The 22,148-nt window shown below is 33.8% G+C and overlaps 2 protein-coding genes and 1 long non-coding RNA gene across 4 annotated transcripts; all 3 read right to left on the minus strand.

The window, feature by feature from the left end:
• Positions 1-3,849: 3,849 nt before the first annotated feature.
• LOC131002967 (uncharacterized) lies at positions 3,850-5,848 on the minus strand. The gene is made up of 3 exons (XM_057929452.1): positions 5,693-5,848; positions 4,400-4,480; positions 3,850-4,312 (listed from the first exon to the last, which is right to left on the minus strand). Exons 1-3 carry the CDS (start codon positions 5,721-5,723, stop codon positions 3,939-3,941), a joined length of 486 nt encoding a protein of 161 aa, XP_057785435.1. The 5' UTR covers positions 5,724-5,848; the 3' UTR covers positions 3,850-3,938.
• A 2,130-nt stretch (positions 5,849-7,978) lies between these two features.
• LOC131002965 (uncharacterized) lies at positions 7,979-9,629 on the minus strand. The gene is made up of 2 exons (XR_009094483.1): positions 9,230-9,629; positions 7,979-8,741 (listed from the first exon to the last, which is right to left on the minus strand). It is a non-coding gene; the product is annotated as an uncharacterized LOC131002965 (long non-coding RNA).
• A 6,132-nt stretch (positions 9,630-15,761) lies between these two features.
• On the minus strand, positions 15,762-21,754 carry LOC131002912 (chloride channel protein CLC-c). 2 transcript variants are annotated; one of them, XM_057929397.1, is made up of 7 exons: positions 21,247-21,754; positions 20,516-20,716; positions 19,764-19,941; positions 18,860-19,122; positions 18,089-18,358; positions 16,269-17,397; positions 15,762-16,150 (listed from the first exon to the last, which is right to left on the minus strand). In XM_057929397.1, the coding sequence occupies exons 1-7, from the start codon at positions 21,441-21,443 to the stop codon at positions 16,061-16,063; spliced, it is 2,328 nt and encodes a 775-aa protein (XP_057785380.1). In that variant the 5' UTR covers positions 21,444-21,754; the 3' UTR covers positions 15,762-16,060. The 2 variants fall into 2 exon arrangements, with proteins under 2 accessions (XP_057785380.1, XP_057785381.1); XM_057929398.1 differs by lacking the exon at positions 21,247-21,754 and adding an exon at positions 20,954-21,188.
• Between the last annotated feature and the right edge of the window lie 394 nt (positions 21,755-22,148).

Here is a 22,148-nt window from a genome sequence, read left to right on the forward strand (position 1 = left end):
AGAAAAAAAAATGTAGGGGGGGTGGGTGGGGGGTAGGGGTGGGTCAGTGGTCAGAAAATCAGTTTTTAGAAAAATAAAAAATAAAAAAAAAATTGGGGGGGTGGGGGGTGGGGGTAGAGGGTGGGTGGGGGTGGGGTTCAGGGGTGTGGGGGGTGGGGTGAAATCTTATGCATTTTTATATGAAACTTTATGCATTTTTATATGAAAGTTCATGCATTCTCGTATGAAACTTTATGCATCTAAAATATACCTATTTTGAGAAAATCTATTTTTTTTTTTAATTTCGAAAATTACATTCCAATTTTACCCTCTCCAGATTTTGCCTTGAAATGCCTTGCCACGTGTCACCATCTTGATGCGCCACATGTCATAAATGTGTGGTCTAGATTTGGATCTACGGATCTATTATAAGCATAGGGATCCACTGGAACCCAACCCTATATATATATATATATAGGGTAGGGTTAATATAAAAACCCCTCTTAAGATGAAAACTAGGAACCAATTTAAAGCCATTGATTTAAATAAAATAGAGGGCTGAGATTAAACTATAGATGCACAATTTCGATTGCATAGATGCACAGTTTCAATTGCATAGATGCACAATTTCGATTTGTTTGAGTATTTTGCATTGTTGGTTTCAATTGCATAAATTGCATATTTTTTAAGTGCACAGTAAAATATAATAGATGCACAGTTTCTTTTGTTGACTAAATCCTAACCATTAGATCTAATATTTAAAAGGTCAAGATTAGGTTCCTAGTTCTCATTTTAACAGAGGTTTTTATTAGAACCCCTTCCTATATATATATATATACATATAAGAGAGAAAAAGAAATGTTCAACAGAGAATGCTAAATATTTAGATAATAGAGAATTCGTGAAAACAAAAATGAACAAATCTACAATTTTGACGAACAAATCAATGTACCGTATGAACAAACATTTTAACTTGGGTTCGAATTCTGATGGGGCGAGATTTTCACTATTTTTACTAAATATGTATGTTCGTTAGTTAAGTTGATCTGTTCGTATATATATATATATATATATATATATATATATATATATATATATATATAGGAATGTGATCATATAGATCCCAATGCTTATAATAGATCCCTAGATCCAAATCTTGACCACACATTTATGACATGTGGCGCATCAAGATGGTGACACGTGGCAATGATTCCAAGGCAAAATCTGGAGGGGTAAAATTGGAATATAATTTTCGGATTTAATAATTAAAAAAATATATTTTTTTTTTAGATTTTCTCAAAATAGATATATTTTAGATGCATATAGTTTCACACAAAGATGCATAAAGTTTTCACATGAAATGCATAACTTTGAACAGAAAAATGCATTTAATTTTTCCAATTTTGGGATTTTCACCACCCCACCCCATACCACCCCCCAATCCAGCCCACACCACCCCCCAACCCTCCCCATTACCACCCCCCAAAAATAGGCATGTTTCACATGCATATAAAATCAAACAAAAATGCATAAAGTTTTCACATAAAAATGCATTAAATTATACAAAAAATGCATTTCATTTTAATAAATCTGGTAGTTTCGCCACCCCACCCCCACCCCCCCCCTCCCACCCCACCCACCCCCCCACCCCCACCCCCACCCCCTCTCCCCCAAATTTTTTTTTTTCAAAAACTGATTTTCTGATTGCTGCCCCACCCCGCACCCACCCACCCACCCCCCCCACCCCCCCCCCCAAAATTCTTTTTATTTTTTTATTTTTTTCAAAACTGATTTTCGGAAAAAAAAAATTTGGGGGGCTGGGGGGGTGGGTGGGTGGGGGGGTCAGTGGTCAGAAAATCAGTTTTTGAGAAAAAAAAAAAATTTTGTGGGGGGGGGGGGTGGGTCAGTGGTCAGAAAATCAGTTTTTAAAAAAATAATTTTTTTTTTTTGGGGTGGGTGGGGGGGTGGGTGGGGGGTAGGGGGTGAGTGGGGTGGTGTTCAGGGGTGTGGGGGGTGGGGTTGGGGTGGGGTGAAATCTTATGTATTTTTATATGAAACTTTATGCATTTTTATATGAAAGTTCATGCATTCTCGTATGAAACTTTATGCATCTAAAATATACCTATTTTGAGAAAATCTAATTTTTTTTTTTAATTTCGAAAATTATATTCCAATTTTACCCCTCTCCAGATTTTGCCTTGAAATGCGTTGCCACGTGTCACCATCTTGATGCGCCACATGTCATAAATGTGTGGTCTAGATTTGGATCTACGGATCTATTATAAGCATAGGGATCCACCGGAACCCAACCCTATATATATATATGGAGAGGTTCAGGAAAGAACTAATAAATATTGGGAGACCGGGGTTCTGGGGTGGGGTGGGGTTCAGGGGTGTGGGGGGTGGGGTTGGGGTGGGGTGAAATCTTATGCATTTTTATATGAAACTTTATGCATTTTTATATGAAAGTTCATGCATTCTCGTATGAAACTTTATGCATCTAAAATATACCTATTTTGAGAAAATCTAATTTTTTTTTTTTAATTTCGAAAATTATATTCCAATTTTACCCCTCTCCAGATTTTGCCTTGAAATGCCTTGCCACGTGTCACCATCTTGATGCGCCACATGTCATAAATGTGTGGTCTAGATTTGGATATACAGATCTATTATAAGCATAGGGATCCACCGGAACCCAACCCTATATATATATATGGAGAGGTTCAGGAAAGAACTAATAAATATTGGGAGACCGCATAACCAATCTGGGTCCTTCATACTATTAAATTGACGGCTATGATTTAAGCCTAATGATAAAAAATTTAACATTATATTACTTTAACGGAAGGCTATATATGTAAATTAACATATTCTTATAACTAACTTATGGCTACTAATCAGGAAACGTAATCTATTATGAAACGTAATTTCATATTTTTTTATTAATAAGTCATTTTCATGGTGCGTAAATTCCAATATATTATCATGGTACCTGAATTTCAATATATTAATGCTTTTGCAACACATTTTTATGAACCTTCATCTTATGAAAAGCAAAAAAACAAAAACCCGTTAAAAAAATACTAATAAAAAAGAATTAAAAAACTTTTTTTTTTCAAAAAGATGAGAGAAAAGAGAGAAATTTATAAAATTTTAATATTTAAACAAATTTAATTTGTACATTTTAAATCAAATAATTGCATAAAATATATTATATTAAAGCTCATATCGTAATCTTTAATTTGATATGCATATTACATATTTTATAATTAATCGAATTTCACAATTCTGGAAAGAAATAAAACAACAAATAAGAAGTTAAAGAAATGAAAAAAAATATATAGTTTAAACATAAACCTTCAATTTTATTATAATTACAAAATTGTCACTCAATTTTTAAATTGATTTGAAATTGATTTCAAAATGAAAACTGTCTTTTTAATATAGTATAGATAATAGATATATACATAATGCATCCACGGAAAAAATTGATGCATTCTCGGTTAAAATTAAAGCACTTGTTAAAAAAAAACAATTTTTGCTCGCTCCATGTTTCGAATCCAGGTGACGCATTCGTCTAATAAAATCATGCATATACCACAAATTTTTACGCATCCATGCTCTTCCCATGTAGAGGTATAAATAATAATCGCAAAATAAAATAAGAACGGAGAACCATCTTAAGACATACGATCGTCAAAAATTACGATGGATGCATCATATTTGTGGATGAAATGCAGAACATGGGTTCGAATTTTGAAGGCATAATTTTTTTTTTTCAAATGCAATAAATTTAATAACAGATACATTAATTTGTATAATAGATGCATTATTTTTAATGCTTAATATGTTTTCATGAAAATTGTTCGCACTAGAATCGCTTAGCAGTTATTCATTTTTCTACTTTAACCATTAATATGTTTTTCAAATGCAATAAATTTAATAACAGAAACATTAATTTAATATGTTTTCATTTTGATGTTCAAGTTTAAAACATTGCCAAACCCCATTTCTTGCACAGCTTTTATTTGCCTATTATTCATATTGCGAACTGCATCAAATAGGCATCGTGGACTGGACCTTGTACACAAGGTGGGATAATCGCCCTTCGGTTGTATCTCCATTTTCTTGTACTTTCTTCTCTTATCATCTCCTTTTTCAGTATCTTTCCGTGGTTCTTTATACTGTAGAATATTCGTCTTTTTCAGCTTACCGAATTTATCAAGGTCGGATTCTGCATCACGTGCTCTTTTACTACCTGATGAAACATCTTTTATTTTTGCCAATGCATCCTTGGTTAATATGCCTTTACCATGAGACTTCATTGTCCTATCTGCAATATTTTTTGTGAAAAACTTATTAGAATAAAATCTGTAACATGTCATTGATTATTAGTATTGAATAATACCAAGCTCCTTACCTTCATACTCTACAATCCGTCGCACAAAATTGGGACTTGATTGTTCAGGCGATGTTTCTCTCACCTTACCTTTACCTTTATCTGTAAAGATATTAGGATTCAACTTAACATGAGTTCCCAATACATTACAATACACATGTAAACACATTTTAAAACCATATACGATGCAGTAAATTACAAATACATGCTAAAAAATAATGGATTTTTCTGACAATCTGAACACGTTTAAAAATTAAATTATTGCATCTTGACCTATCATTTGGTTATACAATTATATGATAATATATACTCCCTCCGTCCGCCAAGATTATGGCAATTTGCTTGGGCACGAGATTTAATAAAATTGGTGATGATTTTGATGTAGTGGAGAAAGGGTCTCACCACTTTATGAGATGAGTGGTTGAGATTGAATTTTGAGTGGTTTTTTTGTAAATAAAGAGTGTTAGTAAGGATAAAATATTAAAGAGGATGGTGGGACCATTGCCATAAAAGGAAAGTAACATAATCTTGGCGGACGCCCGATATAGTAATTGTGACATAATCTTGGCGGACGGAGGGAGTAATATACTATGAAACAATAGATTATCACCAAATGGGTCTCACATGTACCCATACAATATATATAACTTAAACTCCAAATATTTTCAAATGGAGATGTTCAAATAAGAACACTAAATAAAATAAGAACGAAAAAACATTTTAAGCCATTTGATCATCAATATCTACGGTGGATGCATCATCTTAATGGATAAATGCAACACCTAAATTCGAATCCTAAGGGATAAATTTTTTTATTTTTTTTCAAATGCAGTAAATTTAATAGCAGATGCAACCATTTTATCGGTTCTCATGTTCTCATGAAATATTGTGGTTCTCACAAGAATCGCACTATATTCCGAAATAGACCAAAATTAAATGTGAAGGACAAATCAATATCCACATAAACCAATAATATAGCTTTTCGATTTATTTTGTTGCGTCCAATAATTAAAAAAAAACAATTAAACTACATCCCATAAAGCAATTTCGTAACCAACAAAAGAAGAATTTTTAAATTCATATCAATTAAAATTGAACCAAAATTGTTCGACCAATGTAAAAGAATTGCTCCTCATGTTTAGTTAAATCAAATTCAATTGCATCTACACCAGTATTTGTGTTTATGTGTGAAAAGTATTATAAAAATTTTAGTCAGCATCATAGTATTTACCACAAAAAAATTCTCCATATTCTAAAATCAATGTCGAATCGCCACTAAAAACAGCATCGTGTCAATATAAAGTCCGAACTTACCATTTCCTATTCGGCCACGGCTGCCCGACATTGGAGTCTCTGTTTTTGAGGGGTCACAACGATCCAAAGAGATGTTCCTTCCGATTCAACACAACTTAAACCCTAGAGTTCAAAGTCGTTTTTTTTTTTGTCAAATGGGTTACAAAATCGGTGCATCAATGAGTAATGAGTAAAGTTGGAGATATTAATGGGAAACCGTTTAATTAAAACAAATTTTGTGGGATTTGCCATATAAATAAATTCAGCAAAAATATCGTAATACCCTTCTCTTCAATTTAATCTAATAATTAATGATGTAATTGATCAAAACTTAAAGTGCACGCATTAATGATCAGTTCCATAGATCAAGGGTCAATATTAGTTCTCTATTCTACCACTAAGAGTGGTTCTCTCTTGAACCACACCCTATATATATATATATATATATATATATATATATATAGGGAAGAGTTCTATTGAGAACAAATCCTATCCCTTCAATACCAATAATCAAACGGCCAAGATCTAATTTATTTCCATGCGTTCATATTAATTATAGGGTTATGATAGTAATTTATGTTTTAGTCAAATCCGTTACTTCCATGTTTTACAACTAATCAAATCTAGATATATTTGGAAGATTTGAATTCATGCAAATCTTTATTATTTTTTAGTTTTCAGATTTATAAATTATAACTTATTAATTATTTCTTATCGCCCTTAAACCCTTTCGTTCCTGAATTAAAACTGTTGAAGCTTTTTCTGGGAATTTTTATGGATTGCACAGGTTTGTTCTTTGGATGCTTGTAGAACCCACTCATTGCATTCATATTGTGCAATTGGCTATATTATTTTTTAATAGACGCTCGTTCTTAGGACTAATCTTGATACCATAATATATTCATTGACAAATATTACTTTCAGATGTTTGAATGAAGAAAAAAAACTCAAACCTAATTAACATAAGCTACAAATATACATGAAATAACAATTTCGAATTGCTAACATTTTTTGAACACGTCCAACAACTTTTTTGAACATCCATATATCCCATGCTACGTACCCAATTATTATTCTTCATTAATTTTTACGAAATATTTTTCAAAAATATTTTTTTATCAAATGATTCCAATTTACAAATGAACAATACATATATGAAACTTACATCTTATACTTATTATATTAATGAATCTTTTAAAAAATACAATGAACATATCTTATATATGTTATGAACTACATTTACTCATTATTTTATCATAACAAAAATCTAATATTACTGGATTTTCATATATATTCTATTAATACATACGTTCATCAATCAGCATAACAACATTATATAAAAATAACTCTAGTAAACCATTGCAAAATAAAATCAAATACTAAATCCAAGAGTAATATCTAGAATGTTATTGAAATGTCATACACCCAAAGAAATCATGTAAAGAAAAAAGAAAACAATAAAACATTGAAATCTTGAACCAATAAAGTTCCTTCTTAAAAAAAAAAAAAAAAGATTTTCAAAATATCATTAGTGAAATAGAGCTCGTGGATTATTCAAACACATTTATAATTAACGTGGGGTTGTTTTCATTGGTGAATGCATGTTTTACAGTTCAGACCAAAAAGAACGTTGTTCAATATTGTTTACGTGTATGTTCAACACACTTATAATTAATTTGGGGTTATTGTCACTAAATCGTCTCAATACTTGGATTATAAGATTTTTTTTAAGTTAGTCATCCTATTAGGTAGGTCATTATTTTTAAAAGTAAACTCCTTGGTTTAAGATTTCAAAAGCATTACACATGATAGTAAACAATAATGCTTTTCGTTTTTTTTTTGTTGTGTTTGCCTAATAGTAAGAGTTTAATGCCCAAGAGTTGAGATATAGGGTTCCACTGTTATATAATCAAACTGTTCAATTAAATAAAACAATGTTCAATACAGTTTAAAATAACGTTGACTGTGACGTAACTATGACATTCAACAAGGTACTTAATCTGATATAATATGCTAAAAACTGTCCACAATTCAAACGTTCTACGAAATCCGCAAGTAGTACACTTCCATATCAATAAATATCTAAAAGAATTCCAAAACAACAACACGGTGAACTCCACATAACAGAAGAACACCTGAAACAATACTACTAATTTCCATGTTCAATACAAAGTTCATAACTTCATTAATTCATGTTCAAAGGATTGTAATAACGAAGTATGTAATGCAAACCTTCAAAGTACAGAAAATGACAAAGAATCAATTGACAATAATACCAAATTCCGATTCATTATAACAAAAACAATATATACTTGAAAAAATAGCAATCAATTAACTTGTTTATTATAAAAATAAATGACAATTCTTAAAAAAAACTACTAATAAACAAATAAGGCTGAACTTCTCGGTCACTTTCCCGTGAACAATGTTTCTGATCAGTGCTCGATCACCCTAATTTATGTAAACATCGTTGTAATGCACCGACGCTTCCTTTTCAATGTCACCACCAAATTGATTTCCGTCCCATTTGATGTTTTGAACATACGGTACATTGTTTTGAACTTATGATACATTGTTTTGAACATTAATGATTTAAAAAAGAAATAAGTTAGTAAAATAATTTTTTAGGAACAAAATCACAAATCTATTGAACAACTCCTCGTTTTTCAAAATAGCATATGTGGATCTTATCTGAATGAGTAACATCATCATCACCCATCGGTTGACCACACACTTCATCATTTTGAGCATCATTTCCCTACACAAGAATTTTGCAAACTTGATGAACTGATTATATATTTTTAATGAACAAACAGTTAGAATCAAAACTATTACCTGAACTTTAAGATGAGCTCACACTTTCAAGAATAGAAAATAATCAAAATGTTAAAAAAAAAAAAAAAAAAAAAAGACAAGTTGCAATAATCACATCAAACTACAGGTCAAAGTATTCATTCCACATGCTAACCTAAATAGCTACAACTTTCAAAGTATGACCAAGCTTTTGCAAAGCCTCTGCATTTTCACCATTGAGCTCCAAATTACCAATCGCATTTAGCAACGCTCTATCCTGCAGAGTAACACAAATTGCAAGAATTTTTCTACATATTTTTAATGAGCAAACATATACACGAACGAGATAAAGAAAATTACAATCATGCAAAAATTCAATATGTTCGCAAGAATTCAACATTAAATTCAGAAGATATACAAAATAAAAGGGAAATTTTTTATATACACAAATTACACTGCAAAATAATAATAATAATAATAATAATAATAATAATAATGAACATAACAAGTGAAATACCTAAAATTAGCAAACAACCCATGGAAAAGCCCTAAGAAATACAAAAAAAAAGAACATTGAAAAGCCCAACAAGCACACATAAACACAGACCCAATCGAAATGAAAAAACAAAAGAACATAGAATGTACTTACAAATTCAATTCGCTATTTGGGTCCTAATTTATTTATCTTATGTTCAAAATAAAGAGAAAACAACACAACTTACCCTGCAAAAAAAACAAAAAAAATGAACAGAACAAGGAAAATACCTAAGCATAAAGCACCTGCTCTTGCTCCTGCTCCCACCTAGAATTATTGAATTTGTAGTCGCCGGAGCCACCAAATGACCAACCGTGGTACACATCTTGTAGCCTACCCTGCAGATCGATTCTCCATTCCTTCAAGTGAGCCAATCGCGTGTGGCCTCCTTTTATCCAGATCGTACATCAGCCACACCGGGTACCACTTGATTTTCTCCTCACTCTTCTTGGATTAAATCTCCTCATCGGGCGGCGAAGATTCCACCGTCATCGGAGAAATCGCCATGCAAAAATTCCCAACAACAATCTCGTTCTACAAAATCAGCCGCCTTCGTGTATTTTCCAAACCCTATTTTCCAAATCTGCAGCCTCTGATTATGTTGAAAGAATTTCATATGGAAGGTCGAAAAATGCGGAAAGAATGATGTGCATTGATTCGGTCAAATAAAAGTTACATTACTACCCTCACGTAATGTAAAATATTGTTATTTTAAATTCATTGAATTTGATTTGCCCATTTTATGGAATTTTTAGAGCCGTAGGATTACACTAGATTAAAGGCTATGATTGTTTCTTAATTCTTAACACATATAGCCTTCTCAATAGATACTAACCCTATATATATATATATATATATATATATATATATATATATATATATATATAATAAGAATCATTTTCAGTCCTTAGATCATCAAGATCTACAGTTGATTCGTAATCCCGTTGGATGGATTTATGGTCCTGAGTTCGAATATCAAAGGTTGAAAAAATTTATTTTTCACAATTCCTACATTTATACAGCGAATTCATACGTGTTCTACATAAAATTCATACATTAAAAATTGCTCTTATTTCTTATTTTAAGATGTGCTCTCACGGTAGCTCACCCCTATATATATATATATATATATATATATATATATATATATATATATATATATATATATGGTTGGGTTCCTGTAGTATCCAAGCTTATAATAGATCCGTAGGTCCAAATCTAGACCACATCAAGATGGTGACACGTGGCAAGGCATTTCAAGGCAAAATCTGGAGAGGGGTAAAATTAGAATGTAATTTTCGGATTTAATAATTAAAAAAATTAGATTTTCTCGAAATAGATATATTTTAGATGCATAAAGTTTAATACGAAAATGCATGAAGGTTCATATAAAAATGCATAAAGTTTCATATAAAAATGCATAAGATCTCATATAACAATAGGTAAAGAACAATATTTTTATAGAAAAAGACATGGCTATGTAAATTATACCTCTTTTAATTTGTTATTTTTATTTGTTTATGATTTAATGCTTCGTAATATATGATACCTCTAAATTGCATTGTGATTTTCATGTACTATTGTATTGGTATGAATTATGTAGATATATGCCACGGTCGATGTATAATTCATCATGATTACACTTTTAATTCATTATTTTACAATTTACATTTGAAAAATGAACTAGCATGAACCAGTACGCATTAAATCACATTTAACATGAACTATTATACATTGTTTAGTTTATTTCTGAAATAATATGAATTCGAACTAGCACGAACTAAATTTTAATTAATTATGAACTCGCATGAGAAAAAAGGCATCAAAGCGGGGCACATGTAAAAGAATTATAAATATATTATGTATGAATTATACGAATAATATGTAATAGTATTCCGAATCTCAACATGTGTTATAAGTAAACGAATTATAAATACATAAAGTATGAATTATACGTACACATAATCCGAATATTTATTTAGTTTTTTTGGATGAATCAATCGAAATTATTATTGGGTTTTCTAATTCTGAATGTCAATGATAGCGTTTTCTTTTTCAAAAAATTGAGCAATATTTTTGGAATCGAGTCATTAAGGTGGAGAGAGATTAAAATACAATATCCAAATATACCCTTGGGCGATAATTAACTATGAACTATAGGTACATTTTCGAATGTAACGGCCCATGATAATCTAATCTCAGCCGTCCAAGATTTAATATAAATGGTCAAGATTTGTTCTTATATTATAGTCTAAGAGGAGTTTTTCGTATAGCCATCCCCTATATATATATATATATATATATATGTATATATATATATATATATATATATATATGGAGAAATTAATTTTTCTCTCCACATATATATATATATATATATGGAGATTTTTTTTTTTCTGAAAGTTAGAAACGTTGAACATATTAATAGCTTTTGACGAACATAGCAATAATTTTATTGAACGTTTGGGGATTGAATCCTGGAGTGCGAAATTTTAAACAAATATAGGGGAGGGCTAAAATAAAAACACTTCTTAAAATATAAAATATAAAAAAATTTCAGTCCTTAAATCATCAAGATCTACGGTTGATTCGTAATCCTATTGGATGAATTCATATGTGTTCTACATAAAATTCGTACATTGAAAAATATTTTTATTTTTATTTTAATAAGTGTTTTCACGGTGTATATATATATATATATATATATATATATATATTATTGTATCTGTAACCCAAAAAGAAAATTAGACGTTATTAATGGAATAAAGGGAGTATAAAAGAATTTATCTAGATGATAATTTGTTGAAGATGAATATTTTTTTATTGAAGCTATTTGAGGCTTAATAAATTCGAATTGTAATGAATTAAAACTTATTTAATGATTAATTATAGTTAATTAATATTCCATTTAGTAGTTGATTTTTATATGTATACTTTAATTAGTGTCTTTAAATAATTTATAAAGGAGTATATTATTTAAGTCATGTAATATGTATAATTTGGTAATGGGCCAATTAATTACTTCGTATTTTGTAGGGCTGGGAATTCCGGGTTCGGGTAATCGGGTACCCGATACCCGACCCGAAAAAATCGGGTATTGGGTACCCGATACCCGATTTTTTCGGGATCGGGTACGGGTTCGGGTATTTAGGGGTCTGCGGAATCGGGTATCGGGTATACCCGATCGGGTATCGGGTATACCCGAATTACCCGATAATTTTAAATAATAAATTATAAATTTTAAACTATTTAATTTAATTAAATTAAATATGAACTCTAATTTGAAACTACTCCCAGCCCTATTCGGATTCTCCCTCCCGCCGCGGGTTCCCAAATTCATCCCTCCCAAATTCCCAATTCCCAAACGGCCAAACTGAACTCCCAGCCCGCCGGCGCCGGCCCTGACCTCTCGGCCGCCCCACTCGCCGTCGCCCCTCGCCCCTCGCCAGCCCGGCGTCGGTGCCATCCCAGCGCAGCAGCCGTTCCGCCTCCCCTGTCCCCAGTCCGCGACCCTCGCCGCCGCAGCAGCAGCCGTTCGCCGCCGCAGGTGCAGCCTCCGAGCTCCGACGACAGCGTTGACAGGTGAGCTTCTTCTTCTTCTTCTTCTTCTTCTTCTTCTTCTTCTTTTTTTTTTTTGCTTTTTTAATGCAGATTTCTAATTTATTTCAAGATTTCTTTGTCATTGATGTTAATGTGGTTAGAGAGATGAAAAATATGTTACAGATACCAACTACTCTACAAGAGATGCAAAGAATCTCTCATTCTGTTACAGCCACAGCATGCCCTCACACTCAGAGATTGAGCGATGAGCTTTTCTCTTCATGAAGATTCTGTTTCCCTGAAAATCGGAGTCGAATATGAAGCTACAAACTTTACATTCATCTATAATAAGGCTTTTAATTACCATGGTGTCTTTTGGAGTTTCCTATTCTAATCGGGTAATTTTTTTAAAAAAAATAGGGTATTTTTCGGGTATTAGGGTAATTCGGGTACCCTATTACCCGAAATACCCGATTTGCACAGTTGACTTGGAAGAGGATGTTTTGACCGGGTAATTTCGGGTACCCGATTACCCGACTCGGGTACCCGAGTCGGGTATTAGGGTACCCGATTTAAAATTCGGGGTCGGGGTCGGGTAGTGCATTTAGGGTATTTTCGGGTTCGGGTACCCGATTTTTTCGGGTAGGGTACCCGAACCCGACCCGATTCCCAGCCCTAGTATTTTGAATTGCGTCAATTTCTTTTATTTATTGAATTATTAAATAATTTTATTATGCTAATTCAAAATACGTATAAATGCCCGTACTGTGCGTAGCACGGGTACTGCAATGGCTGAGATTAATTAAAGTATCCGAGATTTAACCACTTCATCTCTAGCTTTGGTAGAGTTATCTATTAACACATTTTTAACCTATAATTATTAACACAAAAATTCAAACTAAGCAATTTTGCAATTGAGGAGGTGTGCTCAAGAACAACGAGGAGAGTAGTGATTGACGCGGTTGTATTTCAAAAGCATCACCGACAGTACGTGGGTGGAAGGAGCAACAACCTGAACAAAGAATATCAAATTGAGAAGCAAGTAACTCATAAACTAAGAATCAGATGAAGTTTCTTAGAATGTAAAGAATTTTACTATGAAAGGAGTATAGCATAGTACTTAATAGAGAGTGTGCAATTGATGAGGAAATATATATGAAAATACCTCCATAGAGATGTGGTTGTCGCCCGTGGATTTGAAAAATATCACCGCCGGTGAATTTGAGAAGAATGAGCACCGGTGTGACAACGTGATGGTTCCAGCAAGTGGAACTGTAAAATGTAGATTTGACTTTTGTTTGAGGGTGGCTTTCACAATTAATAAATAGTATAGATATATTATTGATTTTTTTTTATTGATGTTTTTATATCATTTACAAATTACAAATATTTGAATCTGAATTTTGATAATAATGTAAAAGTGTGTTTGGCTAAGCTTATTTTAAAGACTTCATAAGGTTTAGAAGCTTATAAGATGTTTTAAGAGCTTATAAAGTGCAGTCTATTGGTAAGATGATGAAGCGCAGTCTCTTGGTAAGACCATTTTCCTCCAACCAATAGGTCGGAGGTTCGAATCACCTAGAAGGATATAGTGTGAGTGTGTGTTTTTCTTTTCTTTAAGTGTAACAATTTTTTTATTTTTTTTAAAAGAGCTTATAAAGTGTAGGTTCTTAAAATTTTATAGTTCTGAAAGTGTTTTGATAATTGAGCTTATAAGCTAAAAAAGTTATTTTGGTTAGACCAAAGACAATTTTATTAGAGAAAGAAAATCGAAAAGAGATGAAATTAGAAGGATATATAATGAAAATAAAAAAATCACAGTTGAGTTATTTTTATGATAATGATTGTTACTTATAAGAAAATCAGAAAAAAAAAAAAAAAAAAAAAAAACTAGGGTAGATGAACTTATTTTTTTTAAGCTTATAACCTGCTTAATTTTACAGCTAATAAGCTCTTTAAGACCTTATTTTGCCAAATACTTTGAAGGACCTTATAAGCTTTTAAATAGCTTATAAGTTTAGTGTTTAGAGGAGTTTTGTTGAAATGGTAAAATGTATATAATTCACATACTGTGCGTAGCACGGGGTGCCGCACTAATTGAACCAATACTTAGATTCCAAAATTTGATCTCTATACATTTCTTCTTTCTTTACCTCCAATACATCTAAAAAAAAATATTGTCTTACAGCTTTTTGTGCAAGATATGTGTATTTTGATGAAGATGTCGGAAGAACAATATGTGAGATCTGGTGTGTATTTTCACAATGATAATTCGAACTTGATTATGATGCGAAGTTAAGCGACAGAAAGAAAACTCACTTTTTGTCTTGATAATTTTACAGTTTATAAGGTTTTTAAGAATTTATTTTACCAAACACTTTGAAAGACCTTATAAGTTGTTTAGTATTTATAGGGTGTTTGGTTGAGCTTAGCTGTAATATATAAATCTTAAACGCTAAATGTATAAAATTCACATACTGTGCGTAGCACAGGTGGTACACTAGTTTAGATGTAAAAACAAAAAAATAATAGCTATTATTTAACAAAAAATATTGCATTTTTATATCTCTAAGAGTTGCATATTAGTTATTATATAAGTCGATGTTCAAATGCTACTTATTTATGCATGTATTTGTTTATTACAAATATAATATTGCTAAGAAAAATATACTCCATCCGTCCCGGCTTTTGGTATCCAGTTGAGAACGACACAGGTTTTAATAAAGTGATTGATGTGTTGTGAGTGGAATAAGGGTCCCATATTTTATGTGAGAGTTAAAATAATTAAAGTGGAGTAAGGGCCCCACCTACTTTTACTAAAAATAGAAGTGGATACCAAAATGTGGGACGACCAAAAAAAGAAAGTTGGATACTAAAAGCTGGGACGGGAGTATTAGTTAATTTTTTTAAAATAAAATTTTGAGCCCAACTAGCCCAAAACGCGAACGTTTAGAGTAACGATTGGAAATTTCTAATTCGAAATTTTTTCAATTCGATTAGCCCACTCTCGAATAATCGAATAATCCAGTAGAACTAGCCGATTGACATCCCTAACAGGTAGAGTACCCGACTTGCCCGGATGTTATGGCCCTAATTTTTGTATAGAGTTTTGAAATAAAACATTTATTCAGGGACAACTATTTCTAACACAGTACATTATTCGAAAATTGAGAAATTATTTCCACAAGTGTCGGCAAACTTTCTAAAACTTGGCAAACACTGTGAAAGCAACTAAAGACAGCAAAATCTCCTTATTCACCAGAATTTGTTCATAGTAAAACTGTGGCCTGGAATACAAAATCTTTGAATATCAAAACTATAATCTATGTATAACTCTATCCGAACTTTTGGGATTCTGTTATTGCAGTGGACCTAGTTTATACACCATGTAACATTACCTAAAATATGTAGCAATCAATTCAATAAATCTCTCAGAAATTGGCAACCATGCGTGCATGCTCTTCCCAACCGAACCATTAAATCTTGCAGAACCAATGAGGAAGAAGATGATCAAAGGTTGTCTATTTGTGGTGATCAAGCTCCGGGTAGAGCCCCAAGACATGCTCCGGCATAAAATCGTGCCTCGTCAAGATTCCGACCACCGGATGTCGCTGCAAAATGCCAAACAGAGAACATGTCAAAAGACTCAAAACGATGCAAATAACCCTAAAAAGCTACTACTAAGATGATGCATGCAGTAGCGGATGCAGAAAAAACAATAAGTATTACCCCGGGCGTTTTGGGGATAACGCACAAGTGTCGGAGGGCGAGTTGTCGGAAGAGGACGGCGGCTTTGGCAAGAGACATGGTCTCTACAACCATGTAGGGTGATGTATTAGTAATTGGATGAAGATCAACATACATCTCCATTTCCTCCGTGGTTAACTCCACGTCTCCCACTTTAAGCCCTTTCCCCAACCCAGGCTTAGCGAAGTCGAAGGCGTCGAACATCCTCGAAACTTGCCCTCCACACACTGCCCTGTTCTTGGTGAACTTCTTCCGGCTGAGCAACACCAGTAGATGAGACCTCAGCACGAGGCCGCACAGCTCCGGTGCATCTGTGAACGGGGGCTCATCGATCACTGGGAACCCGTTGTGTCCGGTCATCTGCAGAGCATGCATCACATTTCCAACCTTCTCAACACCCGAGAATGTGATCAACGGACCAGAGCAAACATCCCCGGCGGCCAGGTGCTTCATGTATGGTTCCGCATGGTCTTCCAAGTAGGGCAACCCCTTCATCTTCACGATCTGGTCGTAGACGCCCTTGTTGAAACTGTCTGCCACCGTTTTCGAAATGAGGAGGACAAGCATGATTAATGGGAGCATCAGTAGGTCGTTGGTAAGCTCCAGGAGTATGACACAAAGGGATACTGTCATTCTCATGGTGCCACCAAGGAATGAAGCAGCTCCCAGAACGGAGAAGAGGCCAAGGTCAAGTGTAGACAAGGAACCCAATAGTCTTCCAACGAGGCGCCCATACGTGGCTCCAGCAAGTATGACGGGAATGAAGAGCCCAGACGGGACAGCAATGCCATAAGTAACAATGCCTAGGAAGTAGGTTCCAACATAGAAAATGATGAGAGTGGAGATTTCGAACTCATTTCTGTTTGTCGAACTCAACAGGTTGCGGATGGCATCATCGCTGGTGTTGAGAAAAAGGGATGCAAGATCATTGTAGTGCCCAGACGGACATTGGAAGCTCTTGTAGTTTCCAGAGCGACCTATAGTCGGGCACTCTTTTTCTGTGCCCCTGGGACATGGAATGCACTTTGCAAACCAAGGCAGGCCGTAGGCGAAACAAGATGTAAGAAGGGAAATAACTGAGACTAGCAGGATCCTGAAAGAAGGGCCTCTCCTGCAAGTAAGTGAATAACATCCATAAGATTTAAACTTTAGAGTTGTGACTGTACAGGATCAAGTGATCATCGACAGCAAGGAAGGCAGAAGCAGTTCTTTGTGAAGGTGGAAGAAAGAGAGGCGTCTATCGGCTTAATAGCGTAAAAATCCGCTAGCAGGAAGTAGATTAAAAATTTGAAAAGATTGTTGTTCAACTAAGTATAACAAGAACTTTTATGATGATATGAAAGTGATATTTGAGCATGATTTAGAATACAATTGAAAATCTAGCCAAATATTTCCTAAGGGTGCGTTCTCTTTAGTTGTAACTTTATCATGGGAAAATGAGGGATAAACAAAATTTTACCCTTTAAATCCTTCCTTTCTTTTCCCTCATTTCCTATTAAATAGAATTTGACCCTTACTCATCCCACCTTTCCACTATAAAGGAGGGATAATATTATCCCTCAATTTTTGGTGTGATAATATTATCCCTCCTTTATAGTGAGAAGGAGGAATGAGTAAGGGTCAAATTGTATTTTGTAGAAAATGAGGAAAAAGAAAGGAAGAATTTAAAGGGTAAGATTTTGTTTATCCCTCTTTTTCCCATGATAAATCTACAACCAAAAAGAACACACCCTAAAGGAAATTGTGCTCGATAGTTGCAAGTCATATACTAAATTAGTGAAAAGAAGAAGGCTGATACATACTCGTTGACCAAGGCATATGTTCTCAAGACTTTGTCCACAAGATAATTGTATAGGCATCCAAAAAGACCTCCGAGAACTCCGATTAGTACAACTGCAAGCAAATCTGCATTGGTATAAGTAGGTATTGAAGAATGCATTTCGAACATAATGAGTCCTCCTTGTCCGAAGAGTCCACAATGGCCACCGCGGCAAAAGCTTATGAGACCTCTTAATACAACAGCTACAATAGCAGTTGTGAAGAAGGTCCTCCAAAGTAGAGCACTCCGCCACCTGGAAAATAAATACAGATACCCATATAGTGACAGACAAAACTGATTCATCAAGCTTAAAATATGCGATGGCTGAATAGAACTCCCCAACGCATCTTTATGCAATCAATTTCTTCACAAATGTCCCTATATTGTATGGCCCAAAACTTGAGTCCATTCTCGAATATTTAAGGAATCAAGAGATGCAAACAGAAAACAAATGGAGAGATACTGTTACTATCATAAAATACTGCCAACCCATTTACTCTAGTTTCATACTTGAACAAACATGTGATCCATCTAAACACGCTGAACTGCTTCATATGTACACCAAATTAAGAATAATCATTCGCATCAGTACTAAGGAACTAAGTATGACTTGATGTTTTCTAAAAAATCATCATAACATTCTTATATGGTTTTTCGTCAGATACCACAGAAAATAACATTAATCCTTAATTTAGCAAGTTAATATATGAAAATTCAGTTGTTATATCTCTGAAGGTGGAAGACAGTAAGATACCAAGAGGCAGCTTCTTCAAGGGCAAAAAGTACACCACCAACTGGGGCACGAAAAGCTGCAGCCACACCAGCAGCAGCCCCACAAGTAATCAAATCCCTTCGGTCTCTATCATTTTTGAAGTATCTGAGCCACCTCCAAGTTAAATGATACTTTCGAGAGCCTCCTTGTCCAAGTAAATTTGCTATACAGGCACCAGTATGTACCATCGGTCCTTCCTTACCAACAACTAATCCAGCAGAAACTCCCAGAATGGACCCAAAAATCTAAATAGTTGGAATGTGACATCAACAAGAATAAATCAAGTTCAGGACCAAAAAAGAAAAAGACACACAGAGAGAGAGAGAGAGAGGGAAAATAAAGCATAATTCAGTTCCTTGAGATTATAAAGTCGTAATGCAACAACGAAGGTAAAACCATGATCTAAACTAAATCAGATAACAAGGGACGACTATACTATTTTTAAAGACCTAAAAAGTATTAGCTAGACATTAAAGGTTATTGAAAAGTGAGCCATTTAGTTAAATGACAAACATAGATGAGCATGAGTAACTAAATTCATAGATTTGAGCTTGCTATACATTTCAGACAAACTGGATCATGGCTCCATTTAGTGAATTGCCAAAAGGATCTCAGGCATAATTATGATGCTTGTGCTTAGGAGTTAGGACCAGATCTACTGCCATTTAAAGGAAAGTGCAATAGTATACATGTCATTTATCAGAAGTACAGGTTACAACAAGATGGATAAAATTCCACTATTTCAAGCTATGATCACCAGTAAATCTATTCTAGCTCCAAACCTATGCACATTTTTTCTCATTTCCTTTGGCTGATCATTTCATCACTAAAACGGAGAAAATCTGACGATTTACTCATTGGGAACATCAGAGCAAGTCAAACAAACCTTCACAAATAGGGTACTTGGAGCCAGGATGGAATGAGCGTCAATGCCATTAAGATAGGCTTTCACCTCAGGTATGCCAGAACCAGCTGCTGCAGGGGCAATATATGCACATAGTGCCCCAGCAGAAACAGCCAGCACCACATTAATACCAGCAAATGCAGCAAATGCCGGTAGATACCTGTAGTGGAATAAGTTAATTTAGGCTTATTTTGAAACCTTGATGATGAATTAAGTACAACTGTCCAACAAGATATATACAATTGTGCAACGCAAGAAAAATCTTCATCAATATAACAAGTTCAAAAGAGACCATTTTCACACTCCCAATATCACACATGCATGATTTATCTGATATCATTCCAATAATATAAAACCAAACAACATTTTCATCAATATTATGGAGGAAAACTATGGAGCATTAGACCTCAACCTCATAATTGCATTTTGCTAACATTTTCCATACTATGTAAATGTGAGTAGATGGAGCCCAGACTTCATTAGAAGTTTGAAAGTAATATGTTACTTGACACCAGAAAGAAGGTCAATATCAACAGCATAGAAGATTAAGGTAGAACATTGTAGTAATAAATCCGACTTCCAGGGATCGACTTTTGGAAATATGTGACTGGTGGCAATATAGCATATGTGACAACCACCAATTTTTTAGTAGAAGCTAGATGCCCTATGTGACAACTCACGAGATTTAAAAAAAAATATGAAAGGAAAAAATCCGTGGTCGGAATTGGTCTTACTTTTCCTTAAACATCAAATCGCTAGTGATCACAAGCTTGTAACCAGCAATATTCTCAACCGCGAGATTATTTAAGAAGCCAACAAGACCTGTGAACAATCCTACGAGAAGAGCAAGTGTCCATTTGAGAAAAATATACTGAAAAATCTGAACCCTTTTCCTAGATCTCCAATCCTGCTTAAAGAGTTCGTTTTCAATCATCCTGCAAAAAGAGATTGCAAATAAGTGAATATAGATGTTAGCTGACCTTTCCCCGTGGTTCTAAATCCACTAATTCAAGTAGAAAAACTACGAGCACAGGAGTAAAATTTGTAGCTTAATAGTTCCACCATCAATCAAACATACATTACAGAATAGTCATTTTATTGTAATGTGCATTTTGCAATGGAAGTAGACCAAATTAATGGTCAAACCATACATTTATTCTTTGATTCTTTACCTCCTTTCTCCACATATAGCAATCTTCAACCGTGTCTAATTCATGAAGGATCATCTTGTCCAGAGTTGAACCACTTGGAAAAGCAAGGTAGTATATATAGTTAACCAACTCTAAAATCAATATACACAGCTGGCTCAAAATTACATGCATAGAAGATCGAAAAAAGAAGCAACGATCAATCCAAATCCCAGAAAATTCTTGATTGATGAAAAGTTAAAATAATCACCAGGAACTAAGGCAAAAGTTACCACAAGGATAAGTAAAAATGTATATATAAAAAAAAATGTTCATACTCGTAATCGAGGCTTTCGATGGGATACACCTTGGCGCCAACAATAGCAATCTGAGAGGTGGTATTGATTCTACTCCTGAGATTCAACAACGGCTCTCTCGCCTCCGAAAACGACGAAGCATCGCTCCCTCTTCCGTCGTTCTCTATGTCACCTTCTCCATCAACGTAATCATTTTCAGGATGACGATGCGCCATCATCAATTACACCGATGAATAATTGAATTTTGATTCAAAAAATCACGATTCTTCGAATAAGTCTCTCAAAATACGAAGATCTCTTTTAGATTGTATAATATCAATGTTGATACAGAAACACGGGAAACATATGTTACATTTCTGTAAAGTAAGTCGAGAGAGAGAGAGAGAGAGAGAGATGCGTGATAGTGGTGATAGTTGAACGAGGAAAGCAATGGAAAGAGCTTCAAGCTTCTTCAATGGGGTCTTATTCATACACATGTATCAAATAATTCAATGCGTTTGTACGGCTAATTTTAAACCAGTCTCAATTTTATTAGTATAGAATCTTATTTTAAAGGGTAAATATCGTGAACACCCCTGAACTATATCCGCTTCATCAAAAATACTGTAGAATTTTCAAAATGTTCTCTGAATCTTCAAACTATCAGATTTTTATCAAATACTTATATCCCGCATCTATTTTTCGGTCACCAAAAACATGATGTGGCTCACCGTATGTCACAATATAATTTATATTCTATTTTATTTTAAATGACATGGCAAAAATGACGTCGTTTCGTACCATATCATTTTTAAAAAATTCATTCTGAAATTTAAAATTCACTTCTATCGTGTTTGAAATTCACGCTAATAACATAGAATTAGAAATAAACACGATAGAAGAATAACTTCTATCGTATTAGCGTGAATTTCAAACACGATAGA

This window comes from Salvia miltiorrhiza, unplaced genomic scaffold (assembly GCF_028751815.1).
Source record: "Salvia miltiorrhiza cultivar Shanhuang (shh) unplaced genomic scaffold, IMPLAD_Smil_shh fragScaff_scaffold_39, whole genome shotgun sequence".
Classification (NCBI taxonomy): domain Eukaryota; kingdom Viridiplantae; phylum Streptophyta; class Magnoliopsida; order Lamiales; family Lamiaceae; genus Salvia; species Salvia miltiorrhiza.

Coding starts and splice junctions, on each gene's coding strand:
- LOC131002967 (XM_057929452.1), bottom strand. CDS start 5,723: ATGTCGGGCAGCCGTGGCCGAATAGGAAATG. Junction 4,481..5,692: donor CCGTGGCCGAATAGGAAATG/GTAAGTTCGGAC, acceptor ATATCTTTACAG/ATAAAGGTAAAGGTAAGGTG. Junction 4,313..4,399: donor ACGGATTGTAGAGTATGAAG/GTAAGGAGCTTG, acceptor AAAATATTGCAG/ATAGGACAATGAAGTCTCAT.
- LOC131002912 (XM_057929397.1), bottom strand. CDS start 21,443: ATGATGGCGCATCGTCATCCTGAAAATGATTACGTTGATGGAGAAGGT. Junction 19,942..20,515: donor GATTTGATGTTTAAGGAAAA/GTAAGACCAATT, acceptor ATTCCACTACAG/GTATCTACCGGCATTTGCTG. Junction 19,123..19,763: donor CAAGTACCCTATTTGTGAAG/GTTTGTTTGACT, acceptor CCAACTATTTAG/ATTTTTGGGTCCATTCTGGG.